This window comes from Thermobia domestica, chromosome 3 (genome assembly GCF_964235325.1).
Source record: "Thermobia domestica chromosome 3, izTheDome1.hap1.1, whole genome shotgun sequence".
In the NCBI taxonomy this organism is placed as follows: Eukaryota; Metazoa; Arthropoda; class Insecta; order Zygentoma; family Lepismatidae; genus Thermobia; species Thermobia domestica.
The window spans coordinates 85,521,349-85,544,328 of NC_137456.1; the positions used below are offsets into that span (position 1 = coordinate 85,521,349).

At 34.9% G+C, this 22,980-nt stretch overlaps 1 protein-coding gene across 1 annotated transcript in view; it reads right to left on the reverse strand.

Moving 5' to 3' along the window:
* Nucleotides 1-2,583: 2,583 nt before the first annotated feature.
* Nucleotides 2,584-22,980, reverse strand: part of LOC145680572 (uncharacterized) — a 32,295-nt gene continuing 11,898 nt past the window's right edge. Inside the window, exons 2-3 of the mRNA XM_081751215.1 lie at nt 12,320-12,428; nt 2,584-5,768 (exon numbers count right to left, since the gene is read on the reverse strand). Of these exons, the coding sequence (XP_081607341.1) occupies nt 5,131-5,768; nt 12,320-12,413 (732 nt within the window). The 5' untranslated portion in view covers nt 12,414-12,428 and the 3' untranslated portion in view covers nt 2,584-5,130. The remainder of the gene's footprint in view (nt 5,769-12,319; nt 12,429-22,980) is intronic.

A 22,980-nucleotide genomic window follows, 5' to 3' on the forward strand; every position in this document is an offset into this window, starting at 1 on the left:
AGATGGACTTCCACATTCGTATATTATTTTTTTAAAATACACAAAGGGGCCTTGGTATTGAAAGTAGCTGTGTCGTGGTATATCTCAATGTCACATATTCTGCACATTTTTCTCAAAAGAGTCCAAACTTGTAATTTATTTTTTTGGAACACATGCTTTACATTATGGGATATACATTAGATAGAATTAGACCTTTTTGCATGTGTTTTAATATGTAGGAGTAGAAATAGATTTGTTTAATGCCAGTCAGTTATAAGCAAAGGAAAAACTAGCATACTTTTTCCTTTTTTTTTTTTTTAAATGGAGAATCATTGCTGTATATTTTTTCTGTTTATGACTGTACAAACCATTTTTTAAGGGCACCTTTCTTGTAATAGCCATTCTTTTGACCAAAAAATCAATCCTCGTATCATAGGCGGCGCCAGGATTTTGGTAATGTGGGTGCAGGCTGGGAAGGGACAGCACATCCTAACATTGTTTCCAGAACGCTCTGCACTATTGATCCTTAAGATCTCAAAAATAATCCCTAAGTTTTAATTAAAAAAAAGAAAAGAAAGAAAACTAGAAAAACAGTGTATGATAGCAAGTAATTTAGGAGAGACCTAAGATGTCACTCAAATATATCCAAACATAGGAAACAAGAAATATACAATATATAAAGGATTGTTGTAGAAAATCTGAAAATCGAAGTTAATGTGAGTGCAGCTGCACCCACTGTGGCGCCGCCTATGCCTCATATTAAGATCTTGTTGATGCACAATTTGTATCTCTACGAAAAGAAAGAAAAGTTTCATCGAGCATTAGTTTTAATATTATTTGACGAATGTCTCAAATTTGCGTGTGTGAAAAATTGTTGAACTTTGAATATTATATGTTTCTTGGAACTTCTTCCCCCCTCCCCCTATTTTTTCATACGTCATGGCACCAAATCAAAGATGGATTTGATGTTTTCCTGAGCAATTGTCAACCACTCTAAAGAAGTTGACACTGTCTGCTGAAGGACAGTGACAAAGTAACGACCAATCATATCACAGGATGATATGTAAAAACCGGCAGGTGTGGTAAAATGCCATATTTGCTATTTTGGCAAAGATCATGTATAAATTCTATTTATTGTGATCATTCGCCATATTTCCCATTTTATAATTCCTTCTTAACTTTGTTCACCTCAATAAGATATGAAATTCAACGCTCCTCAACGGATTATATGAATCTTTGTTGACGAACCAAATACATGAAAAGCTTAATTTTAGTGTTGCTAGTAATCCCGAGGTTACAGCGTGCTTCAAATATGCTCCTTTTGCATGATGAACGATCATTGTCAATCCCCAAATGGAATTTAATAGATTGACGATATAACTTAAGTGTGTATACAATCAGAAATTAACTATATGTTGTATGACATGACTGCTTTATTAAGTGTCAAGATAGGATTTACATAATACGTACTTTTTTTCCCACGTAGGTTTTAATCATTGTATTCATTAGATATTTTCTGTGCAATTTTATGTTTATGATGCTGATATATGATTTGTAATGTTCTTCCATTTTCATTGTTTTGATGTGTTTTGGTTATTACTGATACTTTCAAAATTATTGTTAATTAGTACTATTTATGATCTTCAATGTATATTAACGTATTTAATGCAAACTTTTGGTAAATTAATGACATAAAAATAGAACATAACATACAAAATATCAATTGGCATTTTAAATTTATTTCCCTTCGTTTTTCCATCTTTTATTTAGCCACAATTGCTGGTCTATAATATGCAAAGTGACCGTGCAGACTAGGAAAACTGTGGTACTTGTCATTTTTTGAAGACTATTACATTTCGCGATAATGGTGGCTGGGCATTATCCAGTTAAACTAGGGCGTCGAAAGTTATCTGGGAAAAAGTATGACTTTGGCATTTAGAAGTACAGTAATACAGAGTAGCTCAAAAGTAGGTATACAGACCAGCATCGCTCAAGTATGACATATTAATTTATTAAGATAATGAATTTATTTGCTTTGGTTTGTTCCGAGCTTAAGGTATAAGTAAAAATAAATTAAGAACATATAAGGAAGAAGCTAAATCAATACCTGTATGGATAACAATAAGTAAATGATATAAAATGTCATGACCGATCAGTACGGGACTGTATACCTACTTTTGGGCCACCCTGTATGGTGATCTTTCATTTATTTATTTATTAAGAATGTACATAGAATCCTGACTTATATAAGGTTTGTTATCCTTGCTTAAGCATTATATATATATAAAAATAATTATTGTCCAAATTGGTGTGAAAAAGTTTCTTATACCTCTGAAGGATTCCAAATACCAATTAGATTTTCTGAAGGCCAGAATTCTAAACGAAGTGAACAGAACATCAGATCATTGAAGACCAAACATTGGCTTCGAAAATATTTCTATGCTTTGTTGAACCCATTCCAGTCGTAATTGTTGAGTTTTCCTGAAATATCTTTTACACCACACTGTTTCCTGTTATCTGAAGCTAAGAATGTAAAAATATTGAACTTTTGTGCGAAATCAAGCATCCTAAACGACTGAAAATTAAGTGGTTAAGCAAAATAAATCCATCAAATGTTCTTTCTTTATTCAAAAAGTGCTAATTACAAAAACAAAGACATAAATAAACACTTACGTCGTACTAACATGTGTTAAACACATTATAATATCAATAAAATGACAGCTCTGCTGCAATATAATAATGCCTTCTCTATATATATAATTAAATTATTTCTTAGGAATAAGAGAATATTTGATAAGTAATTTAGGTTAAATTGGCCGTTTTATAAAGGAAAGCAGTTTACATATTTCTCAACAGATTTTTTTTTTTCGTAAATGTTTTTGATAAACTAGAAAAAATCTTTATATGACCAATCTTGACTACAACTTTTACACTTGTGAAATACAGAGAAATGTTTCAGATTTGCCACATATTTGTTAATGTTACGATTTCATATTATTTTATTTATTTATTTCAAAATGAATAGAACAATTGTGGGAAAAGAATAAAATATTGAACAGAAATCGGCTTTTAAGGGAAAATGTTATCTCTAGACAAAAAATAATACTTAAAAGGTATTACGCAATTAGCAATAGACCTAATTGTAACCATAAAATAAAAACTTACACATAAATAAGACACTTCTAATACTTAGTCATTCAAAAAAAAAAAAAATTCAAAGTAGTTTTACTTTAGACTTTTTGTTTTTCCGTACAAATGACTCCGGTAGGGTAATCTATTTCTTCCATTTATCTGTTAAATTAGAAGTACTGTATATTAAACCATTTTTTTACTGTAAATGTTCTTATGTTTAGTATTACATATTTAATAAAATGCTTAGCGTTGTTTCTGTATAGTGAATATTGACCTATTTGACTATTTAAAGAAATACATACCTTGATTTCTTTATAACAATAAATTAGCTTTGGTTTTATGTTTACAATTAAGAAAGTTAGGATTATTTTTCGTAATTTTGTTCAATAAGCATTTTAAGTGTTCTCATACGCTTTTGTCTTTTGTCATAGTTAAATTTGGTATTATTTTGCTAAATGTTCTATAAACTGTTAAGCTTACATATAACAAAATCACAAGACAAAGAAAGTATGCAGTACTAAAAGTTGTTATAGTAGAATTACAAATAAAACCAGATTTTCTTAAGAGCAATAAAGGGCATTGGCACCACGTGTAGGTTGTCAGTAAGTCCAATGTTGTCATCTACAAAGGGATAGTCACTTGCCACTGTCTCCAGGAGAATCAAAAAGTTTGATTGGTTCTTTCCTTGAATAACTGCAACCATAGGTGTTGACCTTGTGCAAAAAAGTTGGTTTTGTTTCTGTGCGAACTATAAACACATATAAGCTAAGTAGATATGGTTGTTATAATGCAAAAGGACCAGTGTTCAAAATGGTTCCGAAAAAGGAAGGATAGCATTGCTTTTGCAATGACAATTTCCCTTATATATTTGATATAAGTTTTTAAAAGTAACGCAATCTTTTCCCCCAATTTCGACCACTAGCTGACATTCATTACGCACTATTTTATGTACCGTTAATCCATATCGTGTGTCCCCCCAGTAATGGAAAATTCGTCTTTCCTTCAAACACTAGAATTCACAATATGTGTAGTTTATTCAAAGTATTCTGCTCACCTTATAACGGTTACTCGTAAGAGAAAAGAAGTCAAAACAAGTCTGAAACTTCTATGACCATTTAAGACATTTACTGGAAGCCGGAATACTAAATTGCCCCGCACACACAGTTATTAAAATATGACGTTTTAAAGGGAAGTGGGTAGTCAAATTTTTAAACACAAGATTGTGCCAACTTTTTTGGGGGGGCGGGCAATTTTCTACCCTTATCCACATGTAAAAATTGTCAAATAATTTCTTCAATTGCGTTGATGTCTGCGTCGCATGGAAGTTCACAAAGGACAACCTGGCATCATCCATGGAATTCAAATAAATCAATTAGTTGAATTAAATTTCCGGGCATGAGTAGTATTTTCTAAATTTAATTCTCCAATATCATCTTTATTTCTTTACGTTTCTATCGTTTGTTAAAAAAATATCTATTACTGTATATGATACTGGGTGGGTACCAAAATACAAAATATTTATTTATTTATTTTTGATGCGAACTATTCCGTGCATGCTAGGATTGTTCCATACAAATTTACTTCTGGGTCATGCCTTTACATGTCCTTAACCTTCCACGCTTCAAAGGTACGCCTTATACATCAAAAAACCGCAATAATATTGTAGCTTTGCCCTCTCTTGCGAAAAAATTGTGCAGACGCGTATGTTGATACAGATATACACGTACCATATCCTACTTACACAAATACCCAGTCTGTGAGGCGAAAGCTATTGTAACTCAGAAGAATGCCAAATGGTCACATAAAAAAGAAAATACGGCTTACGTGCATACGTGATAGACTAGGTGTTGTTATATGCAATTTTAAATTATCCTACTTCCCCATATAAATATTCTAAAAGATAGATTTTGGATGATCACTGCTTTGGAAGTTTACATATTATTGATATACAAATATTGCGAAATTCCTAACTTTCTTTATTGTATATATATAAATTTATATTCAAACTCTGTACAAGGGCTATCTTCTTCCATAAGAAACAGAGTAGCCTAAGTACGTCATGAAAGTTTCCAACATGGAGGAATGCATCATTTTCTCCATATACGCTTCCAGAAGCGAACGCACTCCTCGAAGAAACATTGTCTCCATCTCACGTGATAAATCAGTACTGGTATCAATTCCTCGATGCTGCATAGTCGGCCTGCAACCATAGAAGTTGAGGAAATCCGTGTTGACAAACTTCGATAAAGAAGAAACTTCCTCTGGCGATCGCGGAGGAAGATCTGGATGCTTTGAGTGCATGCTGATTTGCAATGGAGTCCTTCGCAGACGAATTGTCATATTGCAATGTTCGACTAAGCTCGGCAATGGATCGAGACTTACTTCGTATAATTTTACTGTTCCAGACACAGTAAGATCATCAAACAAAAGCCTTGTGTCCAGAGTGTTGTTGTTATGGTTAAAATGACAACGTTCTACACGGAATCTTGGTAACCCTCGAACTCTCATGTCGGTTACATACATTTCATACGGAGCACTTCGTAGTTCTTGATGAAGCGAGTATCCTGTCAGTTCAAGGATTGTTCCCTGACGTCTCATCGTACGCACAACTTCCTCTAAGCGAGTGGCACAGCGAGGTTTGCCAATTACTCGAAAACCTGTAATTAAAAAAAAAAAAAGTGTTATTAAATGACAAAAATTCTTGTATAGTGCAACGGTAAATCAAGCATGAGTAGTATTTACTAGTTCGCACTTCAGTCTCAAATTACCATTAAAAATATATAAGAATTAATATCCCTCATTTTCTTTTAACATAGCTCTAAAGTCTTTCCAGCCTTAGAACAAAGTAGACGTAAACAAAGCGAAATGTATTACTTCGTGGATCACACGTGCTTTGGCAGCGAGAGACGTGAACAGCAAGATCGTCTGCTAGGTTAGTGTCGTCGCATAATTTCTAAAGTGTAAGGCTCGGTTGGTTGGTAAATAATTAACACACTAACCACTGTTATGTTGGAAATATGTATTTTCTTAAATCGTTGTATAAACCAGATTGGCTCTGTTCCTGTTTTCTTTTTTTATGTTTTGTTACATGAGACGGACTATTGTCACTTATCGTCGCCATGAAACTCTGCATTCTATAATTTTAAATGAGCAGTCTGAGCGCACAGGCACACGCATGCGCAGTAAATATTGTATGTTCAAATACAGATGAGGTTGAAATAAAGCTGCATCTGCTGTTAAATATTATATATTGCGTTTATTATCACAAAATGCAGGATAAATTCAGATATCTTTATTTGAAAGTATTATCTTAGTAGGGATTATATTGCGGTAGGATACTAGTGCAATGAGACCAACAACCAATCACTGGTCATAGACCCACTGGTAGTCCGGTGGGTTTGTTTACATCTACTTTTTTCTAAGGCTGGAAAGAGTTATAGATTTTACGATGAGCATCTAAGAATTTATCTTCTGTTCCCAAAATGGGTAAATACTACGGTCGCTGCACTACGGCTTTTTCTATCATGTCACTTGAAATTGTTTTATGCAGCGATTGATTAAATATTAAATTCGTTACACAATTTGGAGTTTATACTACAAGGTAAAGATGAAACGGACAAAGTCGTAATCGCCTGTTTACACACTAAGTTTTCCATCAGTTGTTTATTAATATAGTATTTAGTTTGACACTGAACTGAACACCATGATATAGAAGCACATATGAAATAAGGTCACTTTAAAAATAAATTCGTAAAAAAAAAAAAAAAAAAAAAAAAAAAAAAAAAAATGGTTTCTGTTTAATTTGATTTTAAAAATGAAATTGTTTAAGAGTTCTTTGGCACAGCGACATCTTGTTTTTGAATCTCTTGTCTTGTCTCGTCTTCATCACCATTATCGGTGTTATTTAAAAGCTTTAAAGCCAAGTATGCTAAAAATGTGAGTAAATTGAATTACTTGTACAAGAATAGAATTATTTTCTTTTAGAAATTGTAAAGAAATTTACAAATGGCGGAAGCTGCCATTTGCATTTTTTGGTCGACTTTTAAGTCGCATTATCTGTCATATACAGTATGAAATAAATAGAAAAATAAGAATTGTTAATTATGTCAGTTTAGCAATAGGAGCACTAATTTGTCACAGTTAGGTAAAGAAATGTATAGTCACAATCAGGATTAATAAGAGTCAAAATCGTGATGGCGTTCCAACGGGAAGAAGAGGGACAGTTACTCAGTTAGTAGGGTGAAAGATTTGGAAAAAATGAAAAAAAAAAATAGATGAAATGTAAACGTGTAAAGTAATTGTAAATGAATGTAGGTGATTTCAAGAATATTTGTAAGTGTGTATAAATATTGTACAATGAGAATAGTTCATTTTTTCCACTTCCTCTTCGTTAGCTCACTCTTGGAGATGTTGACACTATCACATTCACCGCGGAACCAGTGTTGCCAGACCAGTCAGTTGGAAAAGCAGGAGATTCGAAGATAAAAAAAAAAAAAAAAAAAAAAAAACAGGAGAAAGCAGTAGACACATACAGTGGTGGCGTTTGAATGTAAATCCGGGGAGGGGGCAATAAAATTTTCCATTATTAAGAGGGCAGTAGTCAAAATAAGCAATCCAGAATTCATTTCCGATGAACTACGTTGAGCAAATGAAAGTGAAAAGTCCCGATTTATATTAATATTATTTGATACAAACATGTGTGAAGGAAAAGTAGTGAAAGAGCAAAGTGGAGTGGGAAAATGTATTTTCATGCACGTAGCGATAACGTTGCTATATTGTGCAGTCACACGTGACCGTGGCGTAAGACGATTTCTTGCTGACGATCGCGGAGAAACGATCTAAGCCACTCTTCCAGCCCAAGTCCCAATTTAAACAACACTTACTTGTAAATATTACAGAAAGCCATAAAAACGCTAACCATAATGCATATAGAGAATGACGTACAGTTGTATTTAGATTCATATTATATACAGTAAAGCTCTATAACTATATACTCTACAGAACTTTGTGTATTATAACAGAGAAATTTCGTCTTTTTATGTAAGGTAACATTGAAAATTCAATATTAATAATAATAATATTTCTTCAACTTCTCGAAGTAAGGAAAAAGCAGGAGATTGTTCACTTTTCATTTTCTTTCGCAGTAGATCAGTAGAACGTAGAAAAAGCAGGAGATCTGCAAAATCAGTAGATCTGGCAACACTACGCGGAACTCCCATGAAATCATCGTTTCAAGCTTTGGATGAATGGATCCACTAGAGGAAGGACACCTTCCGTCACCCTTTTTGAATCTCCATCTAAGAATTTCTTCGTGTTCACAATGTATTCTTTCTTTATTGCCCTTATTGGGTTGTACAAATGCGCGTATCAATATTTCCCAGTCACTTATATCGCTTATAGTTATATTATACTATATAAAGTAACAATGAATCGGACATAATGGCGCGAATCGATGTTCATAACTTTAATGTGTCTAACTTACATAAATAGTTGAAATAGATAATTTGCATTATGTTTAATTAAAATAGTTCGAACATGTAACACACAGTATATCACTGCCATAGATAAAATATCGTAGCAGTATATATTGTTACAATGTTACATTTGATAAAATCTCAAATTAATACTCATTAAATAATAAATGTATGTGGTTAAAATAACATAAATTCATTAAATATTCGTTTTAGACCAAATGTCTTTCATTTATATTACCGTATGTTGCAAGGAATTCTAGAATAGATTCGATTTTCATATTGAATCGAGGTTTACTAGTTTATTATTATTTGTTCTTTCACATTTGAAATTATTATTTCTTAATTTGTTGTTTAAATTCTTAAGTACTTATATTTTCCTTATTATCGTATATCGAATATAAAGGACTATAAATTAAGTGCAAAATTCCTTTAAGAAAAAAGAAAAAGAAAAAAAGAAAAACTACGTAAGCACTCTCGATTTTACTTACCCATTTTCCCGCAATGTTTGATACCTTTATTTGATTATTTACTACAAATTAATAAGTTTCTCTTCTTCGTTTATTTGCACCACTAAGACAATTGTTGCCAATCCTGATTATCGTTATAACAGTACAGTGGCGTAGGGAAGGGGGCCAGAAGGGCCCCCCCCCCAAAGAGGTACGACAATGTACTTTGGTACTTTGATATTTGTAACTTTTTATATTTTTTATGTTTATATATTTTTTGTTTGTAATTTTTCTATATGTACTTATAACAGCACTTGCCCCCACCCCCAACACACATCCTGGCTACGCTACTGAGTAGCCTTGCAGGTTCGTTAACTTGGAGTTCGTCAGAAATCGATTCAGACAGTATACCGACATTTAGCACACGGGCGTCTCTGGTTGGGGGGACGAGGGGGATGCGTCCCCCTCAATATTTTGAAGTACAAAATATTCTATTTTATTCTAATTTAATTTATTTACTAACACAGAATAACATATAAATAATAATTATTATATTTATTTGGAATATAATATTCAGGCTGTGAAACGATTAAAACAGAATTCTTGATATAGCTCATGGGTCCGTAAAGGTAAGCAGAAAGGTAACAAATAGCACCGAAGATAATAAACAGGTTGGACTAAATAGTACCATTTAAATCACTTTCTTTGATGTCTCCCCCAAATTTTACATACTAGAGACGCCAGTGATTTAATGTATCATATCTCGAATTTTATGCACCACATCTCGAGTTTTGTGCACCTTAATAAACCGAAAAATTTTTCAAATTTAAATTTTTCAGCTGTATGCCAGACCTGAGTTCGTTTAACCCGAAAATCGGAAAAACATGTACCAATTTCTAGGTCGAGTACAATAAGCAGTGTAGAATAGTTTACCAAATGTATCCTGTAAATATCTCTTTTTGTTTCTTGAACCAAGTGTTTTCTTTTCTTTCTTCAAAACAATCAATAACAAACGAGAAACAAACCACCTTCGTGAACTTTATTTCGTAAATATAGCCTTATGTTTTTCGAAACAAACTACTTTTCTTCAAATCAATCAACAACAAACCCATATCAAATGATTGATTTTGGTCTTCAGTCGAATTTCTAAGTAAAAGGACCAAGGTGAATTTTGCCACATCCAAAATTTATTTTCTAAATCTCTCTTTCTATTTTTCGAAACAAACGATTGTTTCTTGAAAACAGTCAATAAATAACAACGAAAAACAAATGTCTGCTTTTGGTTTCCTGTCGAAATTTGAAAGTGAAGGGAGATCAATTTCACACACGTAAAAGAGAAAGAGACTTCTTGTATAAGAGGTGAATGCTCATGTGCCTTCAAGGAGCTGAACCTGAATTTCTCGCACAGAAGGATCGTGTGTTAACCATAGCCCTATAACCACAAGAGAAATTACTCTGTGGTTTATGCCACTTGAGATAGAACTGTATTGACAGTATGCAGGGTGTTTCAAAACAGGGATGTGATTCCTGATACCAAGATCAGACAAAAAGTATAGACCCACCTGGGTGCACAAATGGTTCTTTTCGGAGTTATAGGCTGCCGAAAACATGAAAAAATGAACTTTAAAGGCTCATAGCTCCAATAGTATGGGATCTACCGCCTCGGGTCGGGTCAAAATATCACTTAGGAACTAGTATGTGCCCTATCCAAATATCCATGTTTCAGAATCCTACGGTACTTCTGCCAGTGGCGTCTCGTGACAATTTTTCGGCAGTTCACAGTCGTTGGAAAATTCTATTCTAGAATCCTTTCAGTATTCTAAATAAGAAAAAAACTATAAATAATCAATGAAAAGTATTATATTTACACATAATGAAAAGTACCAATTTATAAACAAATGCTCCATTTCATTCGTCTCTTCTGGGCAATCAACTTGTCAATAACTCTTTTGAAGTTTTTTTTTTAATTTTTTTTCTCTGTTGATACTATAGCTAATACACTGAAATTATTTTGAGCTACGGCACTCATTTAAATGCTTTCATATTCTTTAATATGCTAACACAACTTTCAGTTTCCGAAGTCAACTTTGGATTATTTGCTATGATTTTCAAGAATTTTGTTGTATGCATTCTCTTTCTACAAACTCACCATCAATTTCACAATATACTAAATGTAATCTCCATTAGTATCTAGACTGCAAATGTCTGCTGTCTTGTATATTTGAAGATCTCCTTCGTGGCTAAGCGGTTAGCGTACGTGCCTTTGGCGTGGGAGACCTGGCTTCGATTTCCGGAAGGAGTTCATGTGGTTCGGATTCCACGTTAATCAGAGGTCCCGTCTTATATAGCCTCGCTGCTGAAAGGAACGTTAAACTCAAAATCAACTACACTCGTATATTTGAATTGCCATGTATGCTCTTTAGTGAACTGTTAACAGTATACACGAAACGTGCAATGTATCAAATTGTTATGATAGTTCCAGAGGCACCTTTAATTAGGAACACTTTGTCCATGTACTTTTGCATAGTTATCTCAAGACACTTCATTACTGTTCCGCCCTCCTCCAAAGAAAAAAACCTTTCCGCTTACAGCTGAACGTACGTTACTGCAAATCTCAACACTCGTTTTTTTTTTTTTTTTCTATTTTGCATGTGTTAAAGATGAATGTTGAAAAAATCAATTCCAAAATTTCCTTCCTACAATTTCCAGGTTCCCACAATACAGAAGCTAAGATTTTACCATTGTAGCAATATTATCAAGTACAACATGTTTTGATAAGCTATTTACTTTTCTTACAAACAGTTTATTTAGGTAAAAAAAAAAAAAAAAACCTAAAGGAAAATCAGAGATTATACATATTTTTTTAAAAAAAAAGTCTTGAAAATAAATTAAAATTTAATTTTATTCTTCATTAAGTTAAAAATCTCTGGGGAAGGGTTTTAAACCTCCCATTCCCCTTGGTATGATCTCGGAAAGCCGAAATTTTGTTTGTTCCAATAGTGTATTTTAAGTTCCAATAGTGTATTTTTAGTTTGTGATTGTATATGGTATCATATAAACTATGAAGAGATGAGACCCTTTTGACGGTCTTTAACTTGAAGAACATGAAAAAATGAATGATTTCCAATAAACCGGAACGCATTGGAATGAACAAAATTGCAGTAATGTGCAGAGCCTCGTAAGACTGTTGAATTAAGTTTTTGCAGAGGAAAGCGTTAAAACTCTATACTATGATTAAATGGTAAATTACACTTTTTTTCCCTGAAGTTCAAATATACTACCCCTTACCTTTTTTCTGGCTGGTAACATCATTTCTAATCCCAAGGGACAAATCAGGCAGGGTCATGGAGAACAGGAACAGAATCCACGCAAGTGCTGCCATCTTCCAGGTGTAGAACTACAAAGGAAAGAATATTGTTCATATAAATATAAATTTGTATTAAAATTATTACCCCTACCATGAGGTATTCATGCGTTTTATCTACATTAGAGTCCTGTTTAACCGAATTTGATGGGGGCAATGATGTTTCGGTTAAACCGAAATAAATTTTATTTTGGTACATAACAGGGGCGTCATTTCAGACTTCGCTTGGGGGGGGGGCAAGAGCACCACCGACGTAAGACTTTCACGTTTTGTACTAGTATATTAGTAGGCAATCTATTAAAGTATATGTATTCCTCAAACTCTTGGGGGGGCAATTGCCCCCTCCTGCCCCCCCTAAATGACGCCCCTGGTACATAATACTGTATATTTGATACACTTTTAGCATGGGAAAATGTTGTTCGTAACATAGGCTATTATTATTATTATTATTATTATTATTATTATTATTATTATTATTATTATTATTATTATTATTATTATTATTATTATTATTATTAATTGCCTCTTTTCTACAGCAACGAGGTTAGGGCCATAAGGTCTCTCTTACACCTAACGGCTATGATGGCTTCCAAACTGAACATTAGAACTGAGTATTGCTAAACCAAAAACCGTGCGACTAAAACAACGGAGTTTAACTCAGGTTGTAAAACAAATCTTTTGGTGTTTCTTTAGTAAAGGCTTATTATTTTTTAAACATTTAGTTAACCTGGAAATTCGGTTAATCCGGACTCGGTTAAACAGGACTATAGTGTAGTTAGAAAAGAATAATCAGGGGCATAATAGACGTTTACTCTCTCTGATGAACTTCTATTGCATTTAATTAATAATATACCGTTGCGTGTTACTTGCCACGGTGTTACTTGCCACTATTGGAATTTCGTGTTACTTGCCACGGTTACCTTATCGCATATTTATCTGTCTATGGCAGCGTGTCCGTTGCCACGCACCTGCATCTAGATTTCACCTTGAGGGGATGGGAGTAATTTCCCTGTGTTGTTTTTTTCTTGGCTGGAAAACTCATTCTAGTTTCTTATAACAGCGAAACACACTTTCTTCCACAAATTCTTCTTTATATATATTTCTTCTTTAATGCTGGGCGTTTCTCTATTTCCTCAATTAATTTTTCATAGTTTTTATTACTAATTAAAGACATGCTAGTCACTAATCAAAGAATATATTAGTTTTCATTGCGAACACTTCTTTTCACGCGCTACACACGGAACGAACTGTTACGTGAAAAAACTTGTAGAAAACATTTATTTTTTACCTTTCTATTTGGAGATATCTCGGCAACTTTTCTGTTGCCGTCTTCTCAGTGAGCGGACTCCCAAAAGATTCAATGCATTTGTAGATGTTGCGCAACTGTTCCGTCGCCAAACTGTTGCCCTGCTTAGTGACACCTCAGCAACTATTCTGTTGCCGTCGCCTCAGTGAGCGAACTCCCATAAGACTCAATGCATTTAGCCAGAGCAACAAGATAGTTGTCCGACAAAATGTTGACAGTGAACAGTAGACCTAAGGCAACAGCTTGGCGACGGAACAGTTGGACAACATCTAAAAATGCATTGAGTCTTATGGGAGTCCGCTCACTGCGGCGACGGCGACAGAAAAGTTGCCGAGGTACGTTCAAGCAGAGAGAGAGAGAGATGAAAAAAAAATAGATGCTTTCTACAAGTTTTCACATAACAGTTCGCTTCGTGTGTAGAATATGAAAAAAGTGTTCGCAATGAAAGCTAATACATGTATGTATTTAATTAGTGATAAAGACATTTTGAAAAATTGATGAAATAGAGAAACATCCAGCGTTATATATATATATATATATATATATATATATATATATATATATATATATATATATATATATATATATATATATATATATATATATATATAAAGTTATCAAGAATATTCAGATATACACTAAATTGAAAGAAGAAATTGCAGGAGGAAGTGTGTTTCGCTATTGTAAAAAACTGGAATGAACTTCCCAGCCAAAAAAAAAAAAAAAAAAAAGATATTTACACAGGAGTCTATTAAATTTTGAAATGAAAATGAAATGAAACCTTGGAGTTTTGTTCCACGATTATGCCGGGTAGGCTAAAGGAGACGGCGATGATGAGAATGAATGAAATGGCAAGATGAAGAAAATGGGAGGAAATGGGAAAACTCATCCACACGGTTTTTGTCCACCACAAACCCCACTTAGCGCGAGCTGTGATCGAACCAGGGATTCTATGCACTAGAAGTGAACGCTTTACCACCGAAACCTATTAGATTTTGAATTTGATATCACAGTACAAGTAAATGGACCAATGTCAATAGGCATCTAATTATTATTAATGCTTATATTACAGGTAAATCATTCTAATACACGCATAGTCCATGCTTACCTTAATGTCACTATTAGCCTTTCTTCAGGTGGTACAGCTAGTCTGAAGTTTGTGCTTATCTTTGTTAAAGGTGCTGAAGGAAGACGCTAAATTTAGTTTACATGCCTTTATGAGACAGCAAGTGCAAGGTATACCGCAAAAGAGAAGAAAAGTATCTTCTATAAAGCTTGACGAGAGAATACAACGAATTCTCGAGAATCTGAGAAGAGGCTGTGATTAAAAAATAAAAAAAAAATAAATAAATAAATAAATAAAATAAAAAAAAGTGTCAGAAGTTTGAGTTACGTACAAAAGTTGGAATAGTTGATTACGAAGAAAGGGAACATGCTGTTGGATTTTGTAAATAATTAATGTTTAAAATCATAATCATTATGACGTGCGACGCGCAAGTGACAAGGTTCCTTGTGATGTAAAGATAAATCATTGCGTTTCTTCCATGCTTTCAGACGGCAAAATGAGCGCTCGAATTACTGAAGAATTTCAATTGTTGTGTAGATTTGCAAGAATACTCCTTTCATCAGAATCTTGTTTTGTTTCTTGTATTTCGCGCGAGTTTTGTGAGTTTTGTGACACGCATAAATGTAACAAGGTTCCTATTTCTTAAATCAGAAATTTGCTTTGTTTCTTGTGTTTCAGGTGATTGCCTTTCTTTGAAAATTTCTTGGGAAATTACTCCCACCCCCTCAAGGTCAAATCTAGATGCAGGTGCGTGGCAACGGACACGCTGCCATAGACAGATTAATATGCGATAAGGTAACCGTGGCAAGTAACACGAAATTCCAATAGTGGCAAGTAACACCGTGGCAAGTAACACGCAAACTAATATACAGTTTAATTATTTCTAGAATTGGACCGTTTGGATGCCAAGTAGCTAATCCAAAATTGAAATTTCCCAGGAGTGAAATTTAAAGCTCAAAATCTCTTAATTCATATTTCTGTTACGTTTGCAACGAAAAATCATAACTATGCAGTTTATGTTTATTTATAATTTACTATTTAGAATTTTTTTTTTTTTTTTTTTTTTTTTTTTTTTTTTTAGAAAAAAGTACCCAATCAATAGAAGTGAATGAATCTATTATTTCATTTTGTGGAGTTAAGCCACTTGGCATCCAAGCGGTCCAAATGTTACACACTATATTTTGTTGTTTCGGTAAGAAAAATAAAAAAAAAAAAAAAAACTCATATTTTGTTTTTAAAATGGTAACAAAGAGCAACTACCTTCCTTTGCTTCGTGAAAATACATTTGCAATACATATAAATTAGTTTAATTAAATTACATTTGCTTTACAAATATTAACATTATGCAGTTCAAAATTTAATTTTCACAAAGCAAGTGATAAAGCAGAAATCTCAGCTCATTAAAAAAAAATCAAACTACGAGGCACTTCAAAAAAAATAAGTGTACTAGGGCATTCGCTGGCAAAGGGAATTTGTTATTGCCATGTTGGTCACACTGCCGTGTCGCTCAGTTGCTACCCTTTCCAGCGAACCCAATCACGTATCAGTTCTTCCAAAACTGTGGCCATAGTAACATCTTCCGTGAAAGATGTCGATAAGATCTACCGCCAAGTGCGAGATTCACAGCATCATCCGTTATCTCGTTGTGAAGGGAAAATCTTCGCCTGAAGTTTTTAACGAGATCAAATCAGTTTATGGCAAAGGAATTATGAATTGTACAAGTGTGTTTAAGTGCTGTCGTGAATTTAAAAACGGTCATAGTGATGTGCACGATGAGCAAAGGAGTGGAAGACCGTCGATTTTGACAGATATGTGTATTCTCCTGACCTGGCGCCTTCAGAGTATTATCTGTTCACCTCCCTGAAGATGCACATGGGTAGGAAAAACTTTTCAACTGACGAGGAAGTGAAGGTGTAGGTGAAGAATTGGGCAAAAGAAATGGCGGCAAACTTCTTTGACCAAGGCATAAAAAAATAATATCTTGTCTCACTAAGTGCATCGAGAGGGATGGCGACTACATGGAAAAATAGTTCACATATGTACTGATGTAAGCATGTAAAAGTTTTGTTTTAAATACATTTTTGAAATCTACAAAAATCTAGTACACTTATATTTTGGATGTGCCTCGTACTTATCCATACTACAGCTGTGAGTGCTTGGAAATTGTTATCTCCCGAAATAACTGAGTGCTGAAGATTCTTTATCTTCAAACGTAGGATAAAGGATTTTCTTTTCTGTCAACGAAAACTTAACTTGAGTACATATTCATTGGATTGCAGGAAGTAAACCACTTACATAATGCACTATATAGCCTGACATTAGGAACAAATATTAACTTGTTTTTTTTTTTTTTTTTTTAATCATTTTATCTTTGTATTGACACATATGAATACATTACGATCTTTAAATAACTAAACACTTATCTTTTAATCATGTATATGCAAGTACGAGGGCGAGTCAAAAATTATCTACACTTTTGTTATAACTTTTCTTGCATTGCGCACTTTGTCTTCTGTCCTCGCATATTTTATTGTTATACTGTTGTGGTAACGCCGTGAAAGTGTGATCTTAATTTCTCCATTTTTCTTCGTTCTGTTGCAGATATATCATGGCTGCTCGATTATAAGTTTGCACCCAAGAGGAACAATGAGCAATGATCCGATTCCTCTGGTCGGAGAGTGTCAAAAGATTAGGCATTCATCGCAGACTATCACCGCAATATGGGAGAAGTGCACTATCGCGTAAAACTGTGTTTTTGTGGCTCGGGAAGTTTAAAAGTGGTCGAACAAATGTAACACATGAAGAGGGAGCAGGACGGTCATCAACCTCCACTACAGATGACAACATTCAGCAAGCTCGAGAGATGGTTCTGGCGAATAGGTATCGATGAGGTAGCAGCTGCTTTGAACATCAGTCATGGTTCTGCCCATCAAATCACCCACGACGAGCTTGGTTTTCATAAAGTCTGTGCACGGTGGGTACCAAGAAAGCTTACTGCAGAACACAAGCTCACTCGTTTTAGGGTCTGTCAACGCTTACTCACTCGCTTCAACAACGAAGGTGATGCATTTTTAAGCAGAATAGTCACCGGCGATGAAACATGGGTTTATCGCTATCAAAGCGCCAGAGAATGCAGTGGAAACACCTTGGATCTCCGACGAAGAAAAAATTCAAGACTGAGCCATCCGCAGGAAAGGTTATGTTAACTGTGTTTTGGGACTCACAGGGGCTTATAATGGCAGAGTTCATGGGAAAGGGAAAGACGATCAACAGTGCGAGTTATAGTGAAATGTTGGAAAAGAATCTGAAGCCGGCAATTTGCAACAAACGCCGAGGTTTGTTGTCGAAGAAAGTTTTGTTGTTGCATGACAATTAGTGTTGCCACGAGACGAGACTTCAGGCTGTCTCGTCTCGTCTCGTGTCTCGTCTCGAAAAAACGTGCTCGTCTCGAGAGGTTCTGTCCCGTCTCGTCTCGTCTCGTTTGTCTCGTTTTGTCTCGTCTCGTAAAAAATATAGCAGCATACCATGGGAACGAAAGTAAAATGTAGCAGGTTGCACCATGCTAATCAAGATACAACTAAGTTACAAGTATTACCCAAAACACACAAAACAAGAAATGTCACGGTAGCTACACCGTGAAGGCTTCACCTCTGGTGTATGTGGTAGTCGGTTCGATCTCGGTTAGTGCCATGTGAGCTTTGTGGTGGACAAACATCGAATGTGTGTGGGGACCGCGGTGGCTCAGTGGTAGAGCGTTCACCTCTGGTGCTTGGGGTCTCGGGTTCGATTCCAGCCCCCGCCAAGTGCATTTTGTGGTGGACAAACACCGTGTGAGTGGGTTTTCTCGGGGTTCTTCCGTTTCCTCCCACTTTCTTCATTCCACCATTTCATTCATTACTCATCATCACTGTCTCCTTTAGCCTAACCGGCATACCCGTGGGACGTAAAACTCAAAGATTTCATTTCATTTTTCGAATGTGTGTGTTTTCTCGAAGTTTTCTAGTATCACTTTCTTCATTCCACTAATTTTCCCATCATCACCCATTCGGCCAAAGTTGCCTAAAGGTCTTAAAAATAAATTCAAATAAGGTCACAAGGCAAGGACAAATAGTTTACGAGATAATATATCTCTGCTGTTAGTTGTCTTTTTTTTTTTTTTTTTTTCATTCTGAAACATTGAAATTTGTTTCACCAGTTTCAATACACGAATATACAGTAAATTGCTCATAGGTACGTCGAAGAAGAAGACATTAATGTCAAATAATGTTTACACGACAAGCAAAGTTCGATGTAAAGGTGTCACCATCCCCGACACTACCGTATACTATCAGCCCACTTGCTTTATAGTGTCTGTATATATATATATATATATATATATATATATATATATATATATATATATATATATATATAGAGAGAGAGAGAGAGAGAGAGAGAGAGAGAGAGAGAGAGAGAGGGAGAGAGAGAGATATGGAAAGATATATAGATAAATAGAGATATAGATATGTGTGTACACTTTGATTTCATATATTCCAGCCTTTAGGTTTCACAGTGTTAACCCATACCAATCCAAAAACTACTTTTCATTTTAGCATGTTTAGATTTGTTGCAATTATTTTTTTTTAAAAAAAAGCTCGGAACCAAATAATTTTATTGAGTAATGGAAAGTATTTGATTGAAATTTTATATGTTAGTGCACAGTTTGCCATACTTGAAGTGCCATAGTAATGGGAGCTGAACGACACATCGGACGAAAGAATGCTTGGAGCCAGTCTTCACCTCCATGGTTCAAATCTGTTCCCATAACCGCGGTGTGTGTGCTAGTCTGTGGTGGTTGCCCCATTTGTGTAACAAACTCATGACAGTACATCCAGATTAGCTAGTGGTCTAAAAAAAAAAGTTGATTTTTGGTTGGCCATTTTGGATTAAAGTTTCTTATATTGTCGTGATCTATTCACAATCATACAACGTATATCTTCATACCAAGCCGAGGGGTCTGCGGCGATAGACCATCGGCTTGAAGGTCCCGGGTTGAGTCCCGGAAGGATCATGTGTATGGATTTTAACAGCATTTGTTTTTTCGTATTGTGTCAGGGGGCGAAATCGTACGGGATAAAAGGATTTCAGTCTGAAAAAATTGGAGAGAATATCCTCCCCAGGATACTTTCATGGGAGTAAGGAATTAGTAAAAATATAGGATATACATTTTATAGCAGGTTTAAAAATATGGCTTGGGTATCCTATTTCTTTTCTGTTAATTATGTTCTTCTGCTTTCAACGGAGTTCCATGAATATTATACCAAATGTTCTTTACACTCTGTAAGAAACCATTTCTGAAGATAATCCAGATCCTAATGAAATTATTCACTAGGAAAGGGTAGTATTCCCCTCCTCTCAACATGGAAGCAGAGGGCAATTTCACACTCTGGTCAGATCAAACATTTCCGCGTAACAAAACGAAGGTCCCCTGTAAAACCTCTTCACCTAAAGTGTTATTGTTAGTATCATAAATTTGCTGAAAACAAGCAATTTGAAGGGTTCGTCGATAATATCTTTACTTTCTTTGTCCTTCGCTCGCCTTCCAAACGAAGAGGTGAATTTTACAACATGACTGCTGTATAATAAGCGAGCGATTGGTAAAATGGTAAAAGTGTGTTTTTATGTGTATGTGTGTGTGTGTGTGTGTGTGTGTGTGTGAGAGAGAGAGAGAGAGAGAGAGAGAGAGAGAGAGAAGACAAAATTTTAGTTGCAAGATGACATACTTCAATTGCCGTTTTCGGTTCATATAGCAAAAAGAATACCGCCACCAGAGAATAAAGACAAGTGTAGTCTATTCTGTTTTCTTCCGCCATCTCAGCCAGAACTTTCAACTACAGCCTGTAATGAGTGTAGACCTTACCCAGTTTTCAAATTGAATAGCTGGTGGTGGTAGTTCGGTTTCTTGACTTTGTAAAAATCTTCCCTGTCTTTGATTTTGTTTGTCATCATTCTAGCCAGAAATGAAAAAAATGAGAATTCCTCAGTTTACAGCAAGGGGATGATATTCCTGGAAGCTCATGTATCACGATTGTTTCATGCAATAGACAGAGGACACCTTCCTATGAAGGCTTTACAACATGTTTTCTCACAAAGGGGATTTTCCTTTTGCAATCTATATGGCCACTTGCAATTTCAATCTTGGCCATTCTCGCCAGCGTATTCACTTTCGAGACACGAGACGAGACGAGACATTTCAGGAGACGTCCCGTCTCGTCTCGTGTCTCGTCTCGTTTTCGAGACGGGACAAGCAGTGTCTCGTCTCGTGTCTCGTCTAAAAGGGTTCTGTCCCGTCTCGTGTCTCGTCTCGTTTACGAGACGAGACGAGACGCGAGAAATGTCTCGTCTCGTGGCAACACTAATGATAATCCATGGCCACACACGGCTCATCACACTATTAAAACCATCAACAAGCTGAAATTTGAGTTATTGAAACACCCTCCCTACACCCCAGACCTAGCTCCATCTGACTTTCATTTGTTTGGGCCACTCAAGGATGCTTTGCGTGGTCGCCGATTTGCCTCAGATGTAGACGTGCAGAATGAGATGCAAAAGTGGCTTCACGACCAACCGAAAACCTTTTATTACGTAAGCTCGTTGACCGTTGGGTCAAGTGTATTGATAAGGAGGGAGATTACGTAGAAAAATGATGTGCATAGTATAACCCTAGCTTCATGTAAATAAACTGTAGATTGAAAAGTGTAGATAATTTTTTCCCTTATATATAAATATATATATATACTTGCATACACAGGATTAAAAGATATATATATATATATTCTCATATAACATATTCATGTATTTTTAATATAATTATTTGTTAGGTTAGATCATATAGCTGAACCTCGCTTCATAAATAAAGTAATTTTCAATTCAATATAAATCAATTGGCAAAAAAAGACTGCGGTGGCTCAGTCGTATTGCATTCACCTCTGATGCATACAGTCCTTAGTTCAATCCCAGCGCACGCCAAGTAAGCTTTGTGGTGGACAAACATCCTGTGTGGGACTTTTCTCAAGTCCCTTCCGTTTCCTCCCACTTTCTTAATTACATCATTTCGTTCATTTCTCATCATCACTGTCTCCTTTAGTCTACCGGCATAATAATGGGACGTAAAACGTAAAGACTTCATTTCATTTTTCAATTGGCAAATATATATATATATATATATATATATATATCAACATCCTTAAACAGTAGCTCCAGTCTCGTATATGTTCGTTGTTAAAGTAAATACATAAAGGGACTAGAACGTTACATTCAAATCAATCATTGTGACCTTAGAAAATACTCTACTGTGGTTCCCCCCCCAAAAAAAAATAGAAAGAAAGAAAGAAACGTAACCTGCACCACGATATTTCCATAGAACGCACGTAATTCTTTATAATCTCTGACACGTTTAGCTGTATAGAAAATGCGAGGAGATAACTGTTGTGTGAAGCCTTTACAAGAATCCTATAACCACGATCTGCAATTGCTATGATGCACTACGTGAAAATACAATGGATGAATACAAGCTCCACATTATAACGGAACAAAATAAAATGATAGCAAATAATTATTGAAGTCAGGTCACGGTGAAAGATGGTCAAGCAACTGACAGTTCTTCTCGTTTTTTTCTTTATTTTAACACGTATATAGCAGTATCTCGTTTATACCATTGTTTTGTATGACTTTATAATAATTTCTCAGTTAATATTGAAATCGGAAATGATAGTAGGTTTTTACCACGTCTGGTTTTATTAACTGAAGTGGAGGCAAATCTGAAATGAAATGAAATCTAAGTTTAACGTCCCACGGTTATGCCGGTTAGTCTAAAGGAGACGGTGATAGTGAGAAACGTTAAAACCAGAAATCTGTCACTTCCGGTTTGAATATAACCTCCTCAAAATTTACAAAATTTCAAATTTTAAAAAAATCAAAATTTGTAGAGAAAATTGTATGTGTTGTTACTCTTTAGTATCATATGAAATTATAATAAAAAATCAACCTTGATATTTCACCCTTTTCATTTCAAACCTCAACTCTAAAAAGTAGAATTTGCTAAATTTCAATACTGAACTTAGGGAGTAATCTTCAGGTATTAGGGTTCAATTATGGCTTTTTGTCCTAAGACAAAATTAAAGAGAAAGTGCTGAAGAAAATTGTGTTTATTGCAATGTTTCTGAATAGCTCAG